Consider the following 26,676-nt stretch of genomic DNA (forward strand, 5'->3'; position numbering starts at 1 on the left):
CAAAAATCAGCGATTATAGAGCTTTGCAGACGTTATCATATTTTATTACTATACATTGGGCTCTTACAATGATATGGAGCTTCCCTAAGCAAGGATCGCATGTACTGCCATCCCACAAGGTCTGTAATGTACATACAACCTAAAATGTCTTGTCTGGAAAGATTCTCTAATATTGGATATTCCCTTCATCTTTCTGAGAAAGTCAGAGGACATTGACATACTTTCATCTATGAGTTTTGAGGAGAGCGGAATAGAGCAGTATTAAATTGAGAATATTTTCAAGAAATAATTTCAGTTGTTACTACGTACATTTTTTGACCTTTTCAAGTGTACTCCATGCGGAATGGGAGTACAACAGATAGTGGCTCAGCGAAGTAAATGTCAGAACATAAATTCCTCTGGAATATGTACCTTCTGACAATGTATACAATAGGCAGGTATGGAATGTTACATTTGGGCTATGTCATTAGGACTTATATCTCACAATTCAACACTGCTAAAATGTAAACGCTTTTTTGTAAACGTGCTTGAATCTGGATCGTTAGCGTGAAGAAACTGCGGCATCATCTAGTGGTTCAAAACCAGCTACTGCAAGTTTATCATTATGCATGAGACTTAACCTGCGGGTCCCATTCATCAATCTATAGAATGATTGCCAGTGCGGGAATACCCCTCCGCCTGTCTGCCATCAGCAAACTGCTATGCGCAACACAAGGACACCAACGTCTCCAGGGTGACGAGGCAACAATTACGAATAACACACATTTTGTTACTGCTCTCTGGGATGGTGGCTTCCGGCTGTGCAAAAGGATACCTATTGATACAGAGTATCACATTTACACTATGGCGACCTACCTTTTCTTCTATGAGTGTGACAAATGTAGACAGTTTACAGGTGCATCATGCATTACACTTGTGCAACGGCAATTGGTTGTATATCCAAGGATGATTCGCTCTTTTAAAGAAGGCTACAGAAATATTTGCGTTTTGTTAAGTGGACTAATATTTGCTTTGAGTTCGAGCTGATGCTAGGCTAATTAGGCTACATATTTTGGATAGGCTGCCTTGACAACAGTGCTGACTAGCTATGTTCGTCTCTGTAGCGCCCCCTGTACTGCTCGAAAACTTTCCTTTCTCGAAGTGATTTCCTCCCTGTTTTTACTTCCTGTTTTCTAATGGGAGTCACAGCCCAAGATTGCCCCAGCTTCTTTCATTTAAATGTGTAACATGTTCTGTATGTTCGGCATTTTCTTTTGATTTAATTACGCGTTATATTGTAACAGTTTTTTTTCTCTGAAATTTGTCTAATGCATGGGCCTATAATCGTCTCTGTTTGCTGAAGACTTGGAAATGCAGAACTTGTTCAACTTTGGTCCTGATGGATTTTACGTAGGATAGTCGATTTGTTTGTTTTTTTGCTTTGTTGTAGTCTTTTTTCCACTAACCTTTCTTTTTGCTATTCGCTAAACCACTCTGGTGCAGTAAGTTACCCAAAGGCCCCCTTTTGCTACTAAGCTGCCGAACTAGAAAACTAGTTCCTTTGTAGATACTCGGGACCTGACAATTACATAGCTAATCAAATTCTGTACTTTCTACTACGGTTGTTGTTGCTTTTTGCACATTTGTTTATTCTTCGGTGGAAGTTATAATGGCCGAATTCCAGCGACCGACACTGTGTTGCTGCCGCAAAGCGCTGACAGTGCCTAGCAAGTCGTGTGAGGGCGGCCGAAATCTAGCTCAGTGTCGCCTTGTGGACATCGCCTCAGCGTCCAACTTTCACAGCTTCAAGCTCCGACACTTTCATTTAGACCTGCGCCTCAACTTTGCAGTAAAAGAGATGACCGGCTGGCAAGTCCTGGAGCTTGTGCCTATCCAACCAGGAGCGCATACTTTGGTTTTGGACTCTCATCCGTCGTTGCTTATTCATTCCATAGACTGTAAGGTACCTGGCACCACCGCTGCCCAGGATATTACTCTATCGCTCACCTACCGGGTAGATCCATTTACAGACTATGGATCCTCGCTGAACATCAGCCTCCCAGCCTCTGTGACGCGGCCGCATCGAGCTTTCCAGATCACCGTTCGTTACACCACGACAGATGGTCCTGCGGTAAGGTCACACTGGTGACACAGGCAGCTTTGGTAGTTATCAGATTATTATTGTTAATTATTAGTTGGTATGCACCATTATACAAACATTAGTATTTGAACAGGACAGCTTACCCCAAATCAAACGTCATACCTAAAATGAGGCCGATTTTTTTTTTTATTGATTATGTCAGTAGGCCCATTTCACCTCTTAGACTGTTACCCTTCATTTTACCAATTCTGTTCTGGGTATCAAACCCGGACAAGGAACATCTGTTTTTACGGCTGTCTGGCAATAGACCAGTGCTTTTCCCTATGAAAAACCTTTCACAGATGTCATGGAGGTGACAAATTATTTCTCATAGGTTTCAAATTAAATGCTGAATTCCCAGTCCACTTCTCTCCCCTATACGCATGTGTACATGCGAAACACTCAAAGTATGATGACCTGGGCTAATGTGAGGTTGTGTGGAATAACATATGATCTAGCTACAGATTAACACTGGTAATCTAGTTTCTATCAACAGGTACATGGTGAATCTGTAAACTACAAAAAGTTTTTTTCAGAAACCTGTGTATTCACAATATAATACAAAAACCTTTGTTAAAGGAGAAATGTTTAACTCAAGAAGTAATTCAACAAAGTTCATGCTACTATCTTTTCTCTTTAAAAAAATCTTTGATTACATCTTATGTAGAATCTGATACCAGTTTCCATCTGTAGCTACTTTTGGAACCTTTTGCCAATTAATATTTCATAAAGGGATAGTTCTATCTAGATTAATGTTTGGGTGACATAACACTTACCTTGAGTTGTTCTAGAAGGTCCATGGAGTCATTTTTCACAACTAGTAATTATTTACCTTCAAGCCTTGAATTGGCATTATTAGCATTGTCCACATTCATCAATTGAAACTGCATCCCGAGCAACAAAAGCTGCATTGGAAACAAGCTAAAAAAAAACTTCAATAACAACTCACTGTGTTATTTCACCCAAATATCGATCTAGGTTGAACTATCCCTTTAACATCCATTGCGAAGGAGATTTTTTTTCACAACTTGCTGTTAGATGGTGTCTCATCCTGAAACTAGTCTATGGCTATGGGCCTAGAGAAAATAATCATAATAATGATTTACTTTCCTTTAAAAAGCATTAACCTGCGGTTAAAAAGCAACCTTTAGCCACCACTACTATAAAAACAATGGAAGTGTGTACATCTGACATCAACATAATTTCTTATATTACTTAGTGGTTTATCCATAACAAAAAGCAATATGCTAAAATACCTGTTATTCACATTGATTTCTTTTAGCTAGCTGTGACTAGAGCTAGCTGAGGTTTGTAGTGGCTCTTCAAAGTTACATGGATTAAGTTCTCTTGACCCATATACTTTTTTCGGTGTGCAAAACTATTTTACATTAAGTTGTAAAAGTAGCATATTACTACAAATATTACAGAACTTTTAGTTGCCTTAGTCAGTCTTTTCACTCACGCCCCTTTTTCTTGCCTAACTCTCTAGCTTCTCTAATTGCTCAGTTGTCCTTACAAACACAAGTTTGGTCATGCATTGAATTGGCTAAATGCCAGACATGCTCACTAACCTTTATCCCAAGAAGGTGAACATCTTTGTAATACTGACCACCCTCAGCAGTACTGGCAACAGCTGAATGCATCAGGTTTTCAGGGGAAACAGAAAATATATATGACATTTGATATCGGAAATCCTCTGTGTACGAACAGCAAAAGAGAAAACCTCCAACCATATTTATTTTTCATCTCAAAGGCCAAAGGATGGGGTTTCTATGCTTTTTGCCCATGAGAGAAAAAAGTAATTCCTCACAAAATCTAAATGAGATGTTCCAAGTCCATGTCTTTATTCATTCACATCAAAATAAACATACATTTTTACCTTGATGACTGTAATTGTCCCCTAATAGCACATCTCACCCTATAATTGCAAGTTTAGCAAAAGAGGAATGTTCCTGAAGTTGGACGAATCTCTATCCTACTGCTAGGTAGTTTTAAGGTTTTGAGGCAGGTTTTCAGAATTTCTGTCAAACCACAAGATGTGGTTATCATTATTAGTGGTCTAACACATTCACCACACATGGGCAAAATTATGAAAATCTATTGATTTAAATATTCTGGTAGGTTTGGCATTTTAAGCCATTATTGTCTAAATTGGGTTTTGTTAATGTCATTGTTGAATTGATAAATAGCTGGGAGTGTGCAATATCTAACACTGTTTGCAGTGGATCGTGTACTGTATGTACCTTCGGAATTGTTTCATGAGCCACTCAAACGGTCTCTGAGCTATCCGAAGGTTATGATTGACCTGTTGGAAACCCTTAATTTAAGGCATTTAGTTTAAGGTGTTTCTTATAATAACTGTTATATTAGGTTACAGCTCAAGTATTACATTACCTATGTCGCATTACAATAGCCAATGGTTGCAGTGATATAAAGAGAAACTGGCCAAAGAATCCCCAGCATATTTCAGTGAAAATGATTTGGTTGACATTACATCATAAACCACATTTCACTAGATATCTGGCTGCAATGTAGCTAATTAGATCCAAGTAACATTTAAAAAAAAATCTGAAATGCCTGATGAGCTGGTAGATAATATGAAGAACTAATTAAGATAATTATTTCATTTTCTAATCCAATACATTTTTAACTAGTGGGCCTGTTTTCAGTCTGAAAGGCTGTGTACGTTATGATTGCACAGACCAGCATCACATTTTTAGACCTCATCAGTGGTGTAATGTTGATTATGATATTTTTTTTGCATTTAAATTAAGTCTGGATTAAATTAAGTTTGTTCATTTAATTCAGCACCCATATTTTTATTCATATGTACTAAAGGTGTATATAGATGGATATACACTGCTTAGTATATGTACTAACCTTTGACAGTGAACTATAACTTTAAATTTGATAGAATTTTAGTTTTTCTGATTGGTTCTCCAGATCTGGTGGCTGGATGCAGAGCTGACGTGTGGACAGACACGCCCACTGGTCTTTACTCAGGGCCACTCTGTCTGCAACCGCTCCTTCTTCCCTTGCTTTGACACGCCTGCCGTCAAGAGCACTTACAGTGCTACTGTCAGGGTAAGTGTCTTATACTATCAAGCCGCTAGAGCCGGGGTCCTGGACACAGATCAGGCCTCGTCCTCGACAAGCCGCATTAGTTTGGCGAGTGCGCAAGCAGGTGTTTTCATTTTTCAGAGGGGTTGTTTTGAGACGTTTGGCCCATAGACTTGCTAATAATTTAGAGAGGGTTGGAGCTCCTTTTTCAGGTTTTACTACTTTTAACAAGCATAGATCAAAAACTCATCTGGGCCTGGTTTCCCAATAAAGTGGCACAAGACGGTTTAACAATACACATAGCCTTAAGATGGACTTTGTTACAACAGACTTAGGCCTTTTTCCCAAACCACCACATACGTCGCTCTTTATAAAGTGCATCGTAAGTGCTACATTACGGCCACTTGGAATTTAATTAGGCCATGTTTGGAGTGGTATTGGGCCATGAATGTGTTTCTAAATATAGCCTGTTGCATTTCGATTGAGATTGATTACTCATCAGAAGCATATAATATCACTGGCTACTTAGGCATCAGTAGAAAATGAAAAACTCAAAGAAGTAGTGAAATGTAGGGTGGACAGTACATTATATCCAACTAATGGGGTGGACCCCAGCCAATCAAAATCATCTCCAGAAATCAATCACAACATCAAATTATTTGTGATGGGAAGTTCGACTCACTTCACTGATCCGGATCTTTTCGTATTGTTCAGTAAAAAGAACGAATCTTTTGATTATTTTCGTTCATTTGAGTCAGTCCCCACCCCCCTCCTGTCCCAACTCAAATAAGTCAGGCTACACTTGTTATTAAGATGGGAATAGGAAGTAACCGTAGTACTCTGAGTAAATGCTACACCATATCGTGCTTTACAGCATCACCAAAACCATGTTCATTATCAAGAAATGGAGAGAAGCTGTGAATCTGTCTAGAATTGAGTAGCCAGGCCACAAGGGGACTAGTCAGTGAGGCCTCCAAGAGCCCCATGGCAACTCTGCAGGAGTTACAGTCTTCCGCTGCTAAGCTGGGAGACACTGTGCATACTGCAACAATAGCCCAGGTGAAGAAGAACATTGTAGGAGATAAAAAACCTTCAGGTCAAGTCACTGCTACAGTTTACTGGAAAGCCTTTGAAAGGGGTTTCTATGGTCTGATGAGATTATTATAGAACTCTATGGCCTCAGTGGTAAGCACAATTTTTGGTGCAAGCCTAACATTGCAGATTATCCTGAGAACACCATCCCCACTGTGAAGCATGGTGATGTCAGCATCATGTTATGGGGATGCTTCTCTGCGTTAGGGCCTAGGAAGCTTGTGAAGATGGAGGGCAAAATAAATGCAGCGAAGTACAGTGAATTCCTAGAAGAAAACCTAGAAGAAAACCTGCTGAAGTCTGCAAGAGACCTGAGGCTTGGGAGAACATTCATCTTCCAGCAGGACACTGACCCCAAACATACAGCCTAAGCCACACTGGAGTGGCTTAAAACCAAACAGTCAGTGTCCTTGAGTGGCCCAGTCAAAGCTTGGACCTCAATCATATTGAGAATATGTGGAAAAATTGCTGTTCACCAAAGGTCCCCATACAATTTGATGGAGCTTGAGCAATTTTGTGTATTGCTGTGTACTGATGTGCAAAGCTGGTAGGGTTAGGGCTAGAGTCTATAATGGCTGCCAAAAGTGAGTCAACAAAATGTTCACTTAAATTTTCACTTAAGGGGTGAATACAATGTTTTGTATTTTTAGTTAATTTAGGACAATTTAGTTCTCACGTTGGTCGTTTGTGTTGATCATTGGCTAAATCCACTTTGATTTTATGTAACACTGAAATGTTGAAAAGTCCAAGGGCGGGTGAATACTCTTGAGAGCCATTGCAAGTAAGTTTTTTTTTTGTCAGTCAGGCAGGGAATTAACTGTCATTAAGCAGAGTAAGAACATTTAATGAAAACCAAAATCCAAAAGGATAAGTCTATTCTTTTAATTAATCTTTAATCCCAGCCTTAAACTCACTCATCTTCCCTCAGAGTATCAGAATGCATTTCATACTGTGTGCATGCGTGCGTGTTTGTGTGTGTGTGCTTTCGGCTATGTGCACGCGCAGGTTCCAGAGGGTGTGACTGTGCTGATGAGTGCCTCCCGAAGCGCCTACTCCAAGCAGGAAAGGGTGTTCCAGTTCTCCATGGAGTACCCCGTTCCAGCGTACCTGGTGGCCCTAGTAGCGGGGGACCTGCAGCACGCTGATATTGGCCCCAGGTCGGTAGGAGCATCCAGACCAAAGGTCATCCCCATTATTCCTCCTACCTCCCAAATGGGTTAATTTTTTGTTCATTCTGTAGGGCCCTGTGAAATACCCTTTTTAGTTATTTTTTATTCCATAATATTCATTTTATTTTTTAACATTCCATTTTTAATGTCACACCCAAGGCAGTTGTGATGCTCGTGTTTTTTTTCTTCATCCAAACATTTCTATGAAAATCATCCATCTGCAACTGCCAGACTATATAAATAAAGTGAAACTAAGAAGCCTGCACTGGACCCTAAACTCCCAATATAGAAAACACTGCTGTAACATACAGTTTGCTGAGCCTTGTTTAGATCAAGCACTTCACACTTTTTGAGTGACAGAGAAATGTGGGCTGGCAGCTAAAATGTAGAGGCATACTATGGCCTAGTTCTCACAGAATATTGCAAACAAATGTTTGGCCTAGCAATGTCATTCAACATCAACCAACCTGCTACCCTCCTGCCTTTTATCCAAATGTTTTATGACTGTAAACCTGCCCATGGTATGATGAGTATCACTACTAGACCGGTAGACCAGTTGGAACGAGCTCTTGGTTTCTGGCAGTGCGCTACCATGCTTTCCGTGAATTAGCCTTTTTTCTGTCTGGATTGTGCCTTGCTGCACAACAGTATGTGTCACGGTGGCCATGGTTCCTATCCTGGTCATGGCATTCCCAGATGTCTAGCATAGAGAGGAGAACATACGAGACAGTAGCAGATCCAGGGACTGTCCGGGAGCCCTGCACTGGCAGATGCTTCCACCAATCCATTGCTTTTAAATGTATGGATTTAAGTAGTGAACAACTGCACACTTCAGGAGAAGGGTGTCATTGGGGCACAACATTTTATGTGTATGTAAATGCCACTCCCTGTTGCTTGAATAATTGACTAGTAGGTCCACTTGTTTCCTAAATCGGACATCAATAGAAAAATTACAGCTGACGCTGGGGCCTAAAGGATTTCAGTTTGCCACACAACACTTTTGTTTACACATATGATCAGTGGCCACATTTTTCTTACTGACTAAATTACAAACATCCTATGAAGTGGCATTTGACCGATTTTTATGACCGATGCCATTTCTATAATGGTTTTAAATCAAATTGGACAAAAACCTTTAGGGACCTACCTGAACTTTTCGAATGTGACACAAACTTTTTACCAACTGATATTTAATAGTTTGAGCTAATGAATCTGCCTCCGAATTCTTTCTCTGGTTAGGAGCCGGGTATGGGCGGAACCATGTATACTGGCCTGTGCTGTAAGCAAGCTAGGAGGCAGCGTGGAGCGTTGGCTGAACGTGGCCGAGGACCTCTTCGGACCCTACGTGTGGGGAAGGTTTGATCATGTATAATTTTTTGCAATCTGAATTCCAGTGTTAGAACAATATATCTGGGTCCAGGGCCCAGTTCCCAAAGCACTAAGATGATCGTAAGATGCACGTAAGTGTCTCATGATATTATTTTAGCGCCTTTCCCGAAAGCATCGTTACTTAAATGGCTCGTAACATTGCTCGTTAATTTACGAGTGCTCCGGACCACTCATTAGTCCATCGTAACAGGCACTTTTCTGTTTTTTGAAATAGTGCCTCCCTCAGCATGCAAAGAGTAATCACGAACAGTTAATATTAAGGCAATAGAACGATTTAGACCAATTTATTTTTAAAAAATATATAACAAGTGTGTGAGTGGATGTAAATGTAATTGAAGGCAATTGATCAACTGAGGAAAAAGAAAAACATATGTAAAACAAGAAATAATGAAGAAAAACTAACCGTTCATGAGTCTGAAACCCTGGATTTTACTGGTGCTGCCTTTTATCGATAGGTGCTGGTGCCTCTAGCTCAGAGGTGTCAAACCGGTTCCACGAAGGGCCGTGTGTCTGCAGGTTTTTGCTCTCTCCTTGTACTTGATTGGTTAATTAGGTCACTGATTGGTTAGTTTCTACCCTCACCTGGTTGTGTAGATATGAACTAGGAACCAATTTATAGGAAAAACCAAAAACCTGCAGACACTCGGCCCTTTGTGGAACCGGTTTGACACCTGTGCTCTAGCTTGTCAAGAGGAACATTGATTTCTTCAGCTCTGAAATGCTTGTTTTCTCTTGCGTTCCATTTTTATTTTAAACAATTAGAATGGGTTTTCCCCACTGATTTATATTCCCAGTTAACCAATCATGTGTTGATTGCTATGACTTATGTAACATATATTCTATATAGCCACCGGAGGAACTGATAATTGGATGTCACGTGTTCGATTTCCGGAGGTTTGCTTTTGATTGGCTGAAGTCCACCCCATTGGTTGAATACAACAGTTTCGTCTGTCCAACATTTCACTACTTATTTTTCAATTGATGCCTGAATAGTAGTAGAATAGATTGCCAGCGATATTTTATGTTTTTGATAAGTAATTTAGCTATACCGAAATGCACTGGATAGGCTATTTTTCAATACGTATGCATGCCTAATTCCATTCCAAACCGCCGTAACGTGACACTTACGATATATAAGTCCGTTGTAACAAAGTCCATCTTAAGGTTACGCACATCGTTAAACCGTTGTTAGTGCAACGTTATCGGGAAACTGGGCCCTGGTCATGTCTTTGTGGCACACTTATACTTTTATACATACACTCAATTCACACAATATCCTGTCAGCCTGGGTGAAAGGATAGTATCCTAAAACATTTATTAAGACACACGCAATGACCTCTAGTTTTTGGTATAGCTAACCAATTGGACCAGGTTCTACACAGTGCATAACGCACAACTAAAAGTATACTCAAAATAAGCTCCAAATCCCCTTAGTTACACAGTGCATTTCATGTCTAGTCATTAAGCTGAAAGATTTTGTCCTGTGGGAATTTCACTGTGTCCTGAATTGCTTCCCTATGATTTGAATTAATGTGTTGAAACGTCCTCTACACTTAGTACAGGCTATGCAATGATCATGTTTTTCTGCACCTGTTTGAACTTGAAAATTGGTATGGCATTTAATCCTGAATTATTTGCCTGAAAAATTATCCCTGTACTGTTCCACCCCCATGGGACCACTCAGGTACGACATAGTCTTCCTGCCTCCGTCGTTCCCAATTGTGGCCATGGAGAACCCCTGTCTCACCTTCATCATCTCCTCCATCCTGGAAAGCCGGGAGTTCCTGCTCATCGACGTGATCCATGAGATCGCCCACGGCTGGTTCGGCAACGCTGTCACCAATGCCACATGGGAGGAGATGTGGCTGAGCGAGGGCCTGGCCACGTATGCTCAGAGACGGATCACTACAGAGGCCTACGGTGTGCACACCCACTCATACACCTAGGCAAAGAGGCTGTCTGTTAAGAGAGAGAGCATGAAAGAGAGACAAAAAAGTGTCTGGAAGGAAAAGGGGGAGAGAGATGAATTCACACTAAGTACAGAGGTGCATCACTACAGGGGCTTATGGTGTTCACACATATAGACCAAGCACCAACATAAATGCCAACAGCTATCCATCCATTTGTTTTCCCAGGTGAGGCCTTCACCTGTCTGGAGACAGTTTTTCGCCTAGACGCCCTGCACAGACAGATGCGCCTCCTAGGAGACAACAACCCTGTCAGCAAGCTGCAGGTCAAATTTGAGCCAGGTATAGATAAGTTTAAACACGCAAATACACAATGCCAAACTATGTGCAAAATTTTGCTTTGCAAAATAAATAGTGATATAGAGTATTTTTGACTGACCGCGTAAGTGGAGCCGTCCAAGGAGAGCGAATGTCTCTTACTGAGTGGGTGTAGGACTGACTGACGACCCATTGTGATTAAAGATGCGGATGTGTCATGGTTAAAGATGCGGATGTGTCATGGTTAAAGATGCGGATTGCCATATGGGTGGCCGATGTTTGATCTTCGCCACAGTCAAAACAATTGATGCATTAGGATTTGTTCAGGATAGACAAAAACTTCGCTGGCTACAAGCTTGAGTAGCTATGTTATAGTAAGGCTAAAATAAAACAGTTTCTACTGGATTTTTGAATTACGCTTCCATGCATGCTTTTTGGGGTAATATTGATCATCACAAATATTGATAGTTATTTTATCAATGTCACTTACGAATGAAAGAAAAACTAGCATTGTTGTGCCATGAAATGAGATAGCTTTGACAGTGTAAAGTTCATCTTCAGTCTCGCTAGCAATTGCTCAATTCTTATGGCTATTCCAAGTAGTAAGTAGATACAAGTAAGCCTATTACTGGCTAATAAGCTGTTAAAACGGATAGTGGTAAAAGCCATACAGTTTATAGATGCTATTTGTGGTTGAAGTAAACTTAATAAGAGTGTCTTGCAAAATATTCAAACTTGGAGTGATTTTAATGCATGACAAAATGATCTAATGTCGATGTGCAATTTTATGACAAGTTAGTGTGTCCCAATCAGTCCCAATACTGACATACTAGCTTACTATATACAAAACAGTACGTATTTCACCATCATCCATGCTTTCGATTTACATACTAGTTTACTAGTTTAGCGTAGTGGTTGGCCATACATCTGTCTTTGTTTTCTAAAGAAATTAACCAGCCATTGGGTGATTGGAGTCATTGTTTTCAGTACTGTAGAGCCATTAGCTAGCCATCTATATTAATCTCTTTCTAATTTAACGCATTAAATGTAGTGTAGCGACCCTGTTAAACCTGTTGTTGGTTTGGATGTTAGCTAATTTTGGGAGGTTTCAAGATCCATGGAGTTGCGACTAATTGGTTTAACAGTGCAGAAGTAAACAGACAACACATCACTACACACGTATCACATGCAACAACACACGCTGTTAGCGTAGTGGTTAAAGACACAGTCTGCCACATGGGAAACCATAGATGGAATACAGCCAGGGGTACCAACATTCATGCCTTTTAATTGCAGGCTGGCAGAACTAGGCTTGCCTGGTTCCTTTTCTTGTTTTTAATGAGGACTGCTCTTAATGCTTTCTTGGCATTTATTATTTCTGTTCATCCATCAATTTATTCCCTTAGGTATTAATCCCAGTAGTCTGATGAATTTGTTCACCTATGAAAAAGGCTTCTGCTTCGTCTCGTACCTCTCTCAACTCTGTGGTGACGTCAAAAGTTTCGACAGTTTCCTTAGGGTAAGACACTTCATGAACACACACTATATCATGTATTATTCAAGGATTTGCATCATTTGAATTTGAGGGAGGTTATTTTTAATCATCTTAATCGAAAGAGAAAACTCCATGTTCTTGTGTGCTGTACTAATGTATATATTTATCATTAACTTCTCTTAGATACTGTTATAGACCGAATTACCTCTGTCTCTCCATTATCTAATTTGTTATTAGCCAGCATAGCTGTGTGAAATAGGGTTGCTGGGGCGGCTGAGCCCCCTTATCATAGCCTCAGTCCGCCCTGACGAGATTCCAAAATGGGCTTTCACCATTTGTCTTCTGATATGTGCCCATAGTTAGTCTGCTCGTTGGCAAGACGCGTGGCACTACTGCCAGTAGGCACGTGTTGTCCGTTCTTTCCAGATACTATCGCTTGCTTAATCATTATCAGCCCCTTCGACCAAAACATGTTCCTGTGGCCATGTTAGCCAGTGTTATTCGCGTCACTGGTTACTTCTCACGGGTCACACTGCAACAAACTACAGCTACACACACACACATTGAGGGGGCAGTATCTTTCAAAAGCCAGTACATGAATAAATGCCCATGTATGTTCAAATGTATTTGAAGAAGTGTTTGGCTGTTTAATTCCCTCAACATTTCTATGGTTTCACTTTGGCTAGGTCTCTTTAAAATAAGGTAACAAGGTAAAGACTTGCCTCTTAATTTGACCAAGTGTCAGTTTTTTAAACTGGACATTTTTTATTACATATTTTCAAAATGCTGATTGGCTCTGCTTTCAGGTGGGTGGTGATGTGGTGCGGAACAGACACCAGCCTTTCTCTGTTTTCTGAACAAACAGTACATGGGTAGGCCTATGTTATGAGCATCAGGCCATTAGACAATAGCAATAATCACCTTCCATTATATTGGTCAAACAGGATTACAGATTAGCCTATATACATGTCATTAAAGTTTATGAAATTGAGACTAGTGGGATAGAAATCTAAAGTCAGAACCCTTTAAGGCAGGTAAGGTAGAGATCAAAATACTCTTACACAAATACAGTTTATTAATATTTGCAAATAGAGAGAGAAAGACACTAACTCAAGATCAGTGACAGTCTGTCTGCCGTACAGTTCAGAAACACGTCCTTTTGTATGGGCAAGAAGGTGGGACAACATCTCACAAAACAACTGACCTTTGAGCAACACCTGACTGTGGTGTTAATCAGTCTAGTTTTGTTTCTTTGATTAGTTTAGCTCTGTGTTAGCACATTTTGCATTTTTCTACTAGCTAGTGATTTTTCAGTCTCCTATACAGTGGTGTAATTAATCAATACATCAGCTCAGCATGTTTCTACAATACTAGTGAATATGCATATACTATTACCTAGACCTTGACAATTAGACATTATTTCAAATGGCCTGCATAAACAAACTCTAATGTTTTTCTTAGCAGATTGTCAGTTCAAATTAATTGAAAACCACTAGAGGATGTTGGTGAATGTTGTTAAAAGTTGACTCCGGTTTCCTTGCTGATTGGAAACCTTTTGAATGTCCTTGCCCTTAAAATCACAAAATTTCAGACTAACCATTTAATGCATACTATAAATTATGATTGGTTTGTGTAAATAACAGTTTATTATAAAATGCTGCAGCAGTTAGGCTACATTGATGACTTATCTATAATAGCACCTCAAATAATATTGTTTTAAAAATATCAGCATTCAAAAATATATTTCTGGAGCTTGTAATTATTTTTTTTCTTTAAAAGTCACCAGAACTTGGTTTCGTTGTCCTTCTAAATAGAAATTATTGGGAGGAGGACTTCCATGCTGCCCAAGAAAAATGGTACTCAATGCACTCAAATTCTAAAATCTTCATTTTGTTTTTTCTTTAATCCTTAAATACAGGCGTACATAGAGCAGTTTAAGTTCACCAGTGTAGTGGCCCAGGACCTGCTGGATTTCTTCCTGGGCTTCTTCCCTGAGCTGAAGGAGAGCTGTGTGGCCCAAAGAGAGGGTGAGTCTGTCTTTCTCATTGGCACTGTTGGGAAAGCACCAAAAGGCCCATCCAACCTGTTCAAGTGCTAAATAATATTGTTTGTCCATTCCCCAAACCGGCCCCGAAACCCCCATCTCTCTCAGGGCTGGAGTTTGAGCGGTGGCTGAATGACTGTGGCCCCCCCCTGTGCGAACCGGACCTTTCGGCTGGTGGTGTTCTCACCGGTCCTGTCCAGAGTCTGTGTGACCTGTGGGCTTGTGACCCCCAGGACCCAGAGGCCATTGCCAACTTCAACCTCTCCTCCTGGAGCACCTTTCAGACCGTCCTGTTCCTGGACCGACTGCTAGACCGCTCACCCCTCTCAAACCGTAGGTGCCAGAATAGGAGACATATGCATGTAGTTAGCGTAAGATATGTGAGGATTGCACAGGATACATTTTTCCTCACAGGTTTTGAATACAATGAAAATTTTGTTTATTTTTGCTTAATTTCAAGATTTAGTTTTGCTTAATCTCTAGATAAATTTTGCTTTATCTCAAGATTTAGTTTATTTTTGTTTGAGAGCCGTGCACATCGGCCTTTCCAGGACTGTTAAAGTGTGTGGGTGTGTGTGTCAGAGGTGATGGGACAGTTGTCGCGGTGCTACTCGGCCCAGCTGGATGAGATGAATGCCGAGGTGCAGATCCGCTGGCTTCAGATCGTGGTGCGGAACAGTTTCTACCCAGACCTGCCCCGTGTCCGCGGCTTCCTGCACAAACACGTGAGTGTTGACTGGACCAGAGAGTGTGTGCATTTCAACTTATGTGGTCCACTTAGTGGCCTCCAATAAACTTTACTGTCCATCAGATGTTCTTTACCCGCAATTTTTTCCCCCCAATTACATCATGAAACATAAGCAACAAATGTGTATGCTTTGTAGTGTTTTCTCGAAGGAGAAATGTATTCTTAGTAAAATATGTACTTGACTTATTGCTAAATGTTGCATTATAGAAACGACCCAACTCTTTCCCCAAAATATCACCATTTAGACAAAATGTCAAACTGACCCTAAGGGAAGGAGGGAATACTCTTATAACCCAATATAACTAGTAGGTTATGCTGTGTAGCTGGCAGCACCAGCTAAAAAGTGTGTCTAAGAAAGTTGTATTTATTTAAAAGGGTGAGCGAGATACAGCTCCAGAAAAAAATAAGAGACCACTGCACCTTATACTTTCCTTTCCAAATAAGTCGAAAAGGAAGGTTTTGAGAGAGGAACCGAAAGGTTCAAATTAAGAGACAACTGCAAATTGAATGCTTCTGTTATTCACTCAAAACAGTCCTCAACTTTTTTGGAAAGGAAAGAAAAAGCAGTGCAGTGGTCTTTTAATATTTTCTGGAGCTGTATAACTTGGGGATTGGTCACCACCTAGATGCCATAGTGACATGCCAATTAGACATAATGCTCCTGGTATGACAAGCCAGTGTAAATGACCAGAACACTGGTGTTATATTGTCATGCTTACTGACATTGAGTAGATTGTTACTGGGCAGCCCACGTTTTGATGCGGGGCAGCTATGTCACAATGTTGCTGGCGGTAGCTAACGTGGCCAACTTCTTTCCTTTTTATAATTGTTTTTGGATTTACCTACAGAGGTATTATTATACTATACAATTATATTGATGGTAACCATCTGAAAATGTGAAGCTATTACATTAACATTTACATTTTGTTGTCTTACCAAAACAAAATCATTCCAAATACTTGTCCTAACAGATTCAAACTCTCCCAGAAGTGTGACATCACGATTACATGCACTTGTAGCCACAATACATAACATTTCCCTTCTAGCCACAACCTTGTAATGGAGCAAATGGCCCTTGTTTGTGGGAGAATTTCTTCATTGTTCCACTAGCTAGCTGGAATCTGACTTGTAGTGTATTTATCTGATGTCTCTGTTAGCAGTTGCAGTTTAAACTTTAACAATGAAAATCACCAAGCATGTGAACTAAAGAAAAATAGCTAAGAAACAGGAGGACAAAGTCTAACCTCAGTGAGATTTCACACAGGGCTTCTAAAAACCAATCTTGAATCGCTCCTTGGCAAGCAGTGCACAGTCAGTTGCTGGCACTGCTGCATATGGCAATCCCTGAAGGATTTGTAGCCCAGCTTAAAAAATGTATGATGGAAATACTTTGGAAACAGCTAAGGCATATTTGTTGTGTGCTACAAGTCACAATATGTGAACATTCACACTTAACACATTTTTAAGTCCCACAAAAACTAACCCTATTTCACCCCCCACCAGAGGGTGTCCATTTCATATCCATGAGTGGATACAACTAGGGACCCTGGCAGACTCTCTGGCCCTGTTAGTATATACATGAGATTAGTTTGCACACAAATTTGATTAGTTTACTTATTTTGATATATCTTATTTGTAGACCACTAACTGCAGGTATGCAATTAGGTAGCGGTTAGAGCATCTGACCAGTAAAGTTAAGTTGCTAGATTAAATTCCTGGGTCAGCAAGCAAAGGTTTTTGTTTTTTCCTTGAGCAAGGCAGTTAACCCAATTTTTTCCCCGTCATTCATCATGGCAGCTTGCCTTGCCTATGTGTATTTTTAAACCGGCCTCCTGAAACTAAGAAAATTATGCCTGTTTTTATAGCTATCTTTTTCCATCCTCTGTAATCTACATTGAAGTCTTGTGCTGATCAAATCCAAAGGCACATGGGATTTAAAGGGTTAGCTTCTGATTTAAAAAAAAAAAAAACCTCCCTGATTCGCATGGATTTTGGATTATGTTAATGGTGCGTTAAATTGGACTGAGTCTGCTAAACCTGCTAAATACTGAAAAGTGCAATGGCCTAGTGTGGTTCAGCTGTTTAAGTTGGCCTAGTGTGGTCCAGCTGTCTAAGTTGGCCTAGTGTGGTCCAGCTGTCTATGATGGCCTAGTGTGGTCCAGCTGTCTATGATGGCCTAGTGTGGTCCAGCTGTCTATGATGGCCTAGTGTGGTCCAGCTGTCTATGATGGCCTAGTGTGGTCCAGCTGTCTATGATGGCCTAGTGTGGTCCAGCGGTCTATGATGGCCTAGTGTGGTCCAGCTGTCTATGATGGCCTAGTGTGGTCCAGCTGTCTATGATGGCCTAGTGTGGTCTAGCTGTCTATGATGGCCTAGTGTGGTCCAGCTGTGTATGATGGCCTAGTGTGGTCCAGCGGTCTATGATGGCCTAGTGTGGTCCAGCGGTCTATGATGGCCTAGTGTGGTCCAGCGGTCTATGATGGCCTAGTGTGGTCCAGCGGTCTATGATGGCCTCATGATAAAAGGGGGAGGCAAAAACAAAAGTGTTGCGTTTATAATTTTGTTCAGTGTATATCTTTTTATCATCATGTGTCAGTATCCTATTCTCTTTTAATTCATGTAAAAAGAAATATGCAGTGCAATTAAGGCAGCCATTGAATGGAAAAAAGTTGCAAACAAGTACTAAACATTACTGTATTTAAGAAGGTTAATTTATCCAATTACTTTTGGTCCTTAAAATAGTGACTATGTATAAAAAGTTCTGCGATTCCAACATGGTTCACAGTTTATGGATATAAATACTTTCAAATTAAGGTTGTAAAATGACAGTCTGCACTTCAACCTTCAACACTTCAACCCACAACAAAAGTTGTGTCACTGTCCAAATACTTAACTTTGACCCATAGACTTTGGGTATCTTCCCAGGTGATTATCTACCAGGCTTGTGCTGCAGCCATCTTCAGTTCCTGTTTGTTTCAGGGCCTTTTGCCTTCAGTCTTACCTTCAGCCAGTGAAATGCATACTCAGTTGGAAACTCCTTGGTTGATTAGCAGTGTGTTTGTGGTCACTGTCCTGCTATAGGGTGAAATGCCATCCAATGAGTTTTGAGGCATTTGGTTGAATTTGAACCAATGTTTCTGTACACTTCAGAATTAATCCTGCTCAGCAGTCACATGAATAAATACAAACCAGTTCCTGTGGCAGCCATCGATGCTCAAGCCATAACGCCACCTCCATGTTGCACAGATGAAGTGGTACGCTTTGTATCATGAGCAGTTTCCTTCTACACTTTCATCTTTCCATTTGAGGCTTACCAATGGTGTGCATCTTGTGGTAAACCTTCTGTTGTTTGCTATTGCTGCGCTCACTAGTGCATTCTTGCTTCCTCACAATGTACCAAAGGCATATTGACACATTTAATGTTATGTTCCTGATCAATTTATTCTGATTCGGTGTCATGATGGCCTGCTTTACTAGCATTGACACCTCTATGTTGAGAGACAAAAGCAACAAACTCTAAAAGTAAATGCCACATGTAGAATCACCTCTAGACCTTTTGTTTGCTGTTCTGTGCATGAACTGATGATGCAACAACACACACCTGGCGAAGAAACAGCTGAGCAGCCATTTGTCCAATTACTTTTACTATATATAAAAAAGGCCTGTAATTCCTACAATGTTATTGATGTGGATATAAAAAGTTTACACACCCCTGTTAAAATGCCAGGTTCTTGTGATAAATCATGTCAGAACTTTTTCCACCTTTAATGTGACCTCTAACATGAACAATTCCATTGAAAAACAATATGAAATCTTCAAGGGGGAAAAATAAAAACCTTACAATAACCTGGTTGCATAAGTATAACTGGGGATTTGCAAGTCCTTTTCTTATTCTTTTACAGAAAAACCTGGCATTTTCACAGGGATGTGTAGACTTATATCCATTGTCAAATTAAAGCTGACACTGCTCATCATTTAATTTGAAATCCAATGAGGAAAGAGAGCAAAAACATCAAAATAAATGTAAAATGCTTTTGCTGTCTCCATACTTCAGCTGTACTGTATATAATAATTAAAAATAGTTTCAAAATATCATGAAAATCTAAAGTAGTGAAACATCACTGATGTAGCATTAAATCAGGGTTGGCCAACCCTGTTCCTGGAGAGCCACTGTCCTGTAGATTTTCTCTCCAACTCTTATTCAGCTCACCTGATTCTAATTAGTAGTTGGATGAAAAGCAGATTCAGGTTAGTCACAAATGAGGCTGAAGTGAACCTACAGGACAGTGGCTTTTCAGGAACAGGGTTGGCCAGCCCTGCATTAAATCTACAGTCACAAGATTAAAATATCCCGCAACTTCTCAATAGAGCTGCCAGTCTGCTGTATTGTGACTCTCTATGTCCGATTTCATGGTTATTTGACATGAGTGTTAATCCATGGTGGTGGCTATCAAATGGTGACGCGTGGACTGGGCTCTAATTTCACATTTTCTTGTGAATTTCTCCTTCACCATTATTTTTGTTTGATTTTCTTTGGGAAAAGGGCTCCTTGGGCTATGTAGGTAGAACTCTGTCCAAGATAAAAGAGCAGATAAAGAAGGTGGAGTACCTGTCATTGATGCAGCATGCTGTGTGGTGCATGTCCACTTCCTGATGGATGGATGGATTTTTACAGAGCCACCAATTACAATTTCAAGACTACAGCCAATGAGGGTTGCAAATGTGCCATTATAACCTATAATAAAATTTCCAGGTATTATTGTGCAGAAGAATCCAGAAAACTGTTTTTGGGGATTCATTTCATTAATCCACCTCCATCTCTCTGTGCCCTGGTTACAAAATCAACATTTTATGAACTATTAGCCACATAAATCTCAGCACCCTTGGCAGTTTGGCACAGTCAGTCTCTTTTGATTTACTTTAAGGAATGGAGCATGCATTTCTTGTGTGTTTGAACAGGCCCTCGGACTAATCTGTTGATAGTTTTGTTTTTAATGTCAACTTTACAACCTCCTATGTAAAAACATCTGATCTTCATTTCTCTTATTCAATTACTGTCCAATTACAAATAAAGGATGGAATTTCTGCATAAGATAATTATAATAAAAAAACAAAAACATATAACAATGCAGCCTGATTTGAGCATTGATTTTCAAATGTTTATTTTCTGTAAGATTGCTGCAAACCTAGTTACCAAGGCTTGAGCGCCATAGTTACATCTGAAATTCTATGAACATGCAATGAAAGAAAATAAATGAAATTATTTTCCAGACGTCGAGGATGTACACAGTGCCCCTGTACGAGGACCTGTGTGCCGGTGTGATGAAGTGCTTTGCGGCCGAGATGTTCTACCAGACACAAACCCGCCTCCACCCCAACCTCCGACGGACACTCCAACAGATCCTGTTCCAGACCAGCGCCTTACCCCCAACCACAGGCTCAGTCTCCTCCCTGCTACCTACCGCTATCCCCTCATCCCCCACCCCTGGCGGTCACCCGGGGCCCACTGACCCCCCCGGTACTGGTACTATCGCACTACGAGACGTCAACGTGTCTGCCTGACAGACCGGATAAGGAGAGTGACTTGCTATACACTGTGTGAACGAGCCAGACAGAGAAACGGGAGAATATTCCAGGGAGATAGAGAGGGTGCTATAAGCGTGACAACCAAACTGGAACAGACTTGAAATGACAGCAGTGACAGGCGGCCAACTCCGTCAAGCCAGCGCTTGAGTGAGAATAACAGTGATTTACGAAGGACCAGCGGTTTCACGCAGACGCACACAAACAGTTACACCCATATGCGCACACTGTATAGCCTATTTAGATTTAGATTTTGATTTGAATAAGCTAACCTTTGAAGCCTTTCGAGGGAGAACAGGCTGTTTGCGTGTGTGTGTATATATATATATGTGTGGGTGTGCGTGCGTGGGTTTGCACGCAGGCTTGTGTTGCATGAATGAATGAATCCTTTGATTTGGCGCACAAGTGTATTTGTGTGTCCTGCTTAGACCCAGGATTATGGCTTTACAAGCCAGCTGCTTGTCCCCTAGACACATTTACAGGAAGAGTTGGCCACCAAAACACCCTGCTCCCAATCTATCATTCTAAAGATTGGAGATCTGCAGGTGTCTCCTATCAGATGAGGGAGACTGTGGACGCTGACTCCTTTTCAAAGTAACTCTTTAACAGTTGCATTACGTATGATCAGGTACCCTAGAGCTCTGGTCGAAAGAAGTGCACTACATAGGCATGCCATTGGCCAGGCTCCATTTGGCCCTAATCAAAAATAGTACAAGCAGGGAGCTTTTTGGAAAGCAGCCCGTTTGCTCCATTTAGCCCTACACACTTTTTTCCACCTTGCCTTTAATAACTGTAATTAATTACTTCCAGTTTGAGAATATGCAACGGGGAGGTTTTTCCTGGAATGGGAGTGGAATCACACCTCCCCAGTCTTGGTTTTAATGCCTGGGATGTCTCCTTTGTCAAAACATCCTTCCTCACCTCCTCTCTTTTACGTCATGTGCAAGTTGAAAGAATTCAAAATGAATGAAGGTGTCATTGTCTTAGTTAGGAACCGATTTATCGGTTTAGTTTTTTCTTTAAGGATACATTTCAGGATTTTTAGCCTCTGGTTGTAAAAGTGGTGTTATCATGCCAAAACAGATCCCCTTCAAAATTGTTTAACATCATCCAAAACACTGAAATTTGGAATTTCATGCTTATCTGAGGTATGGTAGGGATTCTACGTATAGACAGCATATTACACATCGGCTCAACAGGTTTAACAAAAAAGTGTTATTTGCAGTCCCAGTCTGCATCTTTAAGGGATGCATTTTTTCCCGCTTGATGTTAGATGATTCCTGCTGGAAACTGTAATCTGTGGTCCCGCTCTGTTGTTATTAGAAATGACAGCCACTACTAACAAAAAATCAGTGGAAGATGTGAACAAATCTCATGAAATCTCTGATTTCTTTGATGTTACTTAAGTGATTTGGCAATTAAGAATCATGCTCATACTACATTACATGCTTACATTACTTACATCAATGTATTTTTGCTAGGGGTGGGTAAAGTAAGCTGACATTTTGAAGTATATTCTTTGCCAATAGATTATTTGAGGGTGAGGAACCAGTTAACATCAAGTTCATGAGAAAATACATTCTTTATGAAGTTCAGATAAGTACATGTGAAGGAGAGGAATGTAGGGGAGGATGCTAAAATTACTGTACACTATTGAGACCGCTCCCCCACTGACAAAACCTCACCCATAATTTTGAAGACATTCATGCAAAAGGAGATGTTAAGACATTTGTATATTCAAACTGCTTTTATTCGTCTGGGCTGCGTTCAGAATTGTTTTCAGGTTTTGTAGCAGGTAGCATACAATGTTAAAGAACCTTCAGATAGAAATATAAATTGTGTGGAACTGACATGCTTCTCTGTCCTGTAGAATAGGGAATCATTGTCAGGTTATACATGCCATTGCTTATCTGCAATTTTCAGAATTCATGTGGTAGCTCCTTAACCACGTATGATGGCGCACTATGAATCCTAAACCACTCTCTTATCCCTACCAACATGCCGAGGGGTGGGTGGGTCCTCCTTTGTAACATAAAGCTGACAGAACTCTTAAACATACAGGGGGTGGACAAAATAACAGAAACATTCTTCTTGGAATGCTGTCTTAAAAGTCCTGAGCTGTGTGCTGTGGGATACTACTCCATTCTTCATAAATTAAAACCTCACATTTTAAGCTCCACAACTTCACATAAATTTGCATCAATGTTCAGATCTGGACATGCAGGAGGCCATAGAAAGTGTTTGTACAAAGTTAAATGTGTTTGTACATTTGCCTTAGATACAATTGGTTTCTGAATGACAGCCCTGCCATAAATTCCAGCTTTGTGATACTCACAACGTACAGTTTTTATTAAGACTGGGTCACTGTGGTGCTGATTCTATTCTGAGGTTCGTTTTGTCAATGATCAGCATATGCTGTCAAGATTTTTAGACCGTTTCCCTTGACATATTGAATAGTTTTGTAGTTTTTGTGACTGATGCTCCTGCAGTACAGGCTGTTTGCTCCCTCTGAAGCTTTCAGTGGCCTCATGTTACTTCCGAAATTCAAATTTCAAAGTGCTAACTATTAGACCTGTTTTATAACTGACACATACATACTGCTAATTTGCAAACAACCTAATGTGACCTCTTCATCTGAGATTGTAATTGTGTAGTAGCTTCAAAGTGACAATCCTTTCCCATTATTTTGTCCAACCCCCGTAGTTGCACACCTGTATAAACTCATGCTGGTTCATGTTCGAAAAACATTGAGAAAAAGCCGCTGTCACACATGGTCACTGCTCTCAGATGTTATAGTTGAAATAAAATGCAATGTTTTAGTAAGAGACTTTAGAGACCACTTGCATTTTATTACAATAATAAGATTGCAAGCTGTGACATTCTTCATCTTAGACAAAAAAATCCATGTGTCATAATTGGGCACACCTCTTATCTTTTTGTGTGAAACAAAAAGATGTGATGTTGTTCTTAATGGGCTTTCACTGAGTTCATGACGTTGGAATGGTTGCAACAGAAAGTGGCCACTGAAGCATCCGATTAGCGCCTACACCCTCCATTATCCCTCTTAGGGTTGCTTGTGCAAATGCCAGTGGCAGTGCCAGTGGCATGTGAAGGTTCAATTGGAGAGGTGAAGGGGGGGGTTTGGGATATAGCCAATGTCAGACTTCTGTGCTTCTCTCATGTTGCGGCTTGCTTACCATTCCTAATGCTACCGATCATTTTTATTTGTTAATTTACTAAAAAGGGGAGGGTGCCTATCAGGGGAGGTGTGTTTGTCGTCCGCTGGGGTAGGAGGTCAGTGACGTATTAATAAATTAATAGAAATGCAGCTTGATGTTAGATGGTTGTATTGGCCAACACAATATGTAATCTAAGACTCAGTGTTCTTTAAACAGCCAATATGAACATAATGTAATTTTAGTCACTGCTTTTGCAAGTACTGTAATTGGGGATATGTGAGTGTTTTTTATATATATATTTTGGCAAAATTACCTTTAAGTAGCATCAAACCAAATATGCAGTTGATTTCAGGTGACTGAGTTGTTCTTTTCTTAAATATACCCTGATTACTTCCATAGATTATTTTGGTAGTGATGTCTGCCAAGTTTTTCATTGTTGTTTAAAGAGAACTGAGCCATTAATATTGGTCAATACAAGTCTTTCTAGTTGTGGAACCATCAAACATCAAATAAAAAAAGTGAAATTCTTTAATATTTTTTTAGCACACAAACTGTTTTAACTTTCCTACCCTACATTATTATTTATGTATTGTAAATGGGCTGTACCTCAGTATAGCAATGTGAGGGGCAGAATGTTTTTGTTGATTACGAGGGATTACATGTTTCAACAATCCTCTGATGCCTTATTTACTGTAGCTTACAGTACTGTTACTGGAGAGTATGGGATAAACTAGGTTTGTCTCCAGTGTTTTACAGGTAATAAAAAAAGCCTGGAGAATCAACAATGATGTTTTTTTAGACTGATGTGAGTTGGACTGAACAAAAAGAACAATGTGGGAAAAATCACTTAACCTTCGCACATTCAACAGACATAGCATAACAGATTGTGAAATCTTCTCCTCCTCTCCTCGGCCTTAATTAATTTGATACTTTAGTTGTAATTTCCTCATGCCCAAGCAGACATGGCAAGGTATCATCCTCATATACACTGCCAGTAAAAATCCACTTTTCTGGGATTTTATTGAAATCTAAACAGTTCAAATCCAGTGAATAACGATAAATGGTACAAAGGTAAGGTGTAAAATGCCAGAGGTTAAAAACAAAGCTAACCAAAAACTTACAAATATTGTTCTATATTAGTTATAAAAAAAGCCCTTTTCCAGGGAACAACAATGGGTTAAGAAATTGCAGCTGTTCTAAATCAATTAGCATCCAGTTTCAAGGCTTAATTTACTAACAATTCCTACAGGTGTCCCAACTTTTGTTGATTACTTGATTACTCTACCCATATAAATGCAGTGTTTGGACAGACAGTGGCTCATTCATGTTCAAATTTGATCTTAAAATGATTGTACAATAATTTCACAGACAGAGCCTGGTATTCATTAATATTGTCTTATCATTACGATCACACTCAAGTCTGGTCGGAGACTGTGTAAACCAACGTCAAAATATAAGATCATGCTTGATTTGTAATAAGCCTCTGTAACAACAACCATAATTATAATAATAGGTAATATAAAATAAGATGACAAGGAATATAACACGCTCGAACGTATCACCATATTAAATATTGTATCACTACCGTAGGCTATTACTGTGTTATTTATTTACCTTTATTCTGCATGTTCTCTCATTTCTGTTGTTCATGTGTTTGTTAGGTTTGAAATGCCGTTGTGTATGTAATGTGCTAGATAAATAAACTTGCTCAGGTCTTAACGACATACTTAAATGTATGGTTGTTACAATTTCGGTGGCTGGCATGTTGATTAGCTAACACGGGTGTCAAAACTTTTATACGGATTCTCTGCAGGATTTTTCCTATAAATTGGTTCCCAGTTCAGACCTAAACAACCAGGTGAGGGTAGAAACTAACCAATTAGTGTCCTAATTAATCAATCAAGAGCATAGAGCGATAACCTGCAGACACCCGGCCCTCAATGGAACCGGTTTGACACCTCTGAGCTAACAGGTCTTAAATTGACTAGTGAGAGGATAAATAAACCAGTGGTTCTGGGTCGAGCAGTTACCCTAATGATGGCAGCGCTTGCTCTGGGCTGAGATGAGAAAATGTTCCTTAACTGCACTGATTTAGTCATGGAGAATGACGAATGGTTAATTAGTCGTTTCAGGCTATAATTTATGTTGAAATCTGCCAATTCATATGTTGCTGATCGCCACATCCACATAAATTACGGGTGTGTCATATGTAAATAAGGACAGGTGCACCGTGTTCTCACGTCCACGGCTTTATCCAATTTATAAAACTGCGATGATATCTAAGCTCATTTCGACCAGGTGTGACAGTTTCATATATCACACTTAGAGATGATCTTAAGTCCCAGTTCGAATCTGAGATCTTTTCTGAGAAGGTTTCATGAATGAGGGCCAGTGTTACTACACCCTCTTCAACATAATTTGGACAGTATTGTGCTAAGGGAAGCAGTATCTTGCTATCATAATTGTGAAAAGATGCAATTAACAAAAGAAGACAGACAGACCATTATAACCCTTAAAAGTGTAGGTCTTTCCTTTAGAAAAACGGACAGCCAAGGTGTCAGTGAGTACAGTTT

The 26,676-nt window shown here is 40.1% G+C and overlaps 1 protein-coding gene across 2 annotated transcripts; it reads left to right on the plus strand.

Moving 5' to 3' along the window:
- The first annotated feature begins 677 nt into the window (after nt 1–677).
- rnpepl1 (arginyl aminopeptidase like 1) lies at nt 678–25,829 on the plus strand. 2 transcript variants are annotated; one of them, XM_010903290.4, is made up of 11 exons: nt 690–2,110; nt 5,063–5,203; nt 7,277–7,428; nt 8,680–8,796; nt 10,514–10,749; nt 10,965–11,078; nt 12,461–12,573; nt 14,468–14,576; nt 14,702–14,926; nt 15,176–15,318; nt 20,613–25,829. In XM_010903290.4, exons 1-11 carry the CDS (start codon nt 1,649–1,651, stop codon nt 20,901–20,903), a joined length of 2,103 nt encoding a protein of 700 aa, XP_010901592.2. In that variant the 5' UTR covers nt 690–1,648; the 3' UTR covers nt 20,904–25,829. The 2 variants fall into 2 exon arrangements, with proteins under 2 accessions (XP_019905040.2, XP_010901592.2); XM_020049481.3 differs by lacking the exon at nt 20,613–25,829 and having other exon boundaries at nt 678–2,110; nt 15,178–15,312.
- The last annotated feature ends 847 nt before the right edge of the window (nt 25,830–26,676 follow it).

This window comes from Esox lucius, chromosome 1 (genome assembly GCF_011004845.1).
Source record: "Esox lucius isolate fEsoLuc1 chromosome 1, fEsoLuc1.pri, whole genome shotgun sequence".
NCBI classification, from domain to species: Eukaryota; Metazoa; Chordata; class Actinopteri; order Esociformes; family Esocidae; genus Esox; species Esox lucius.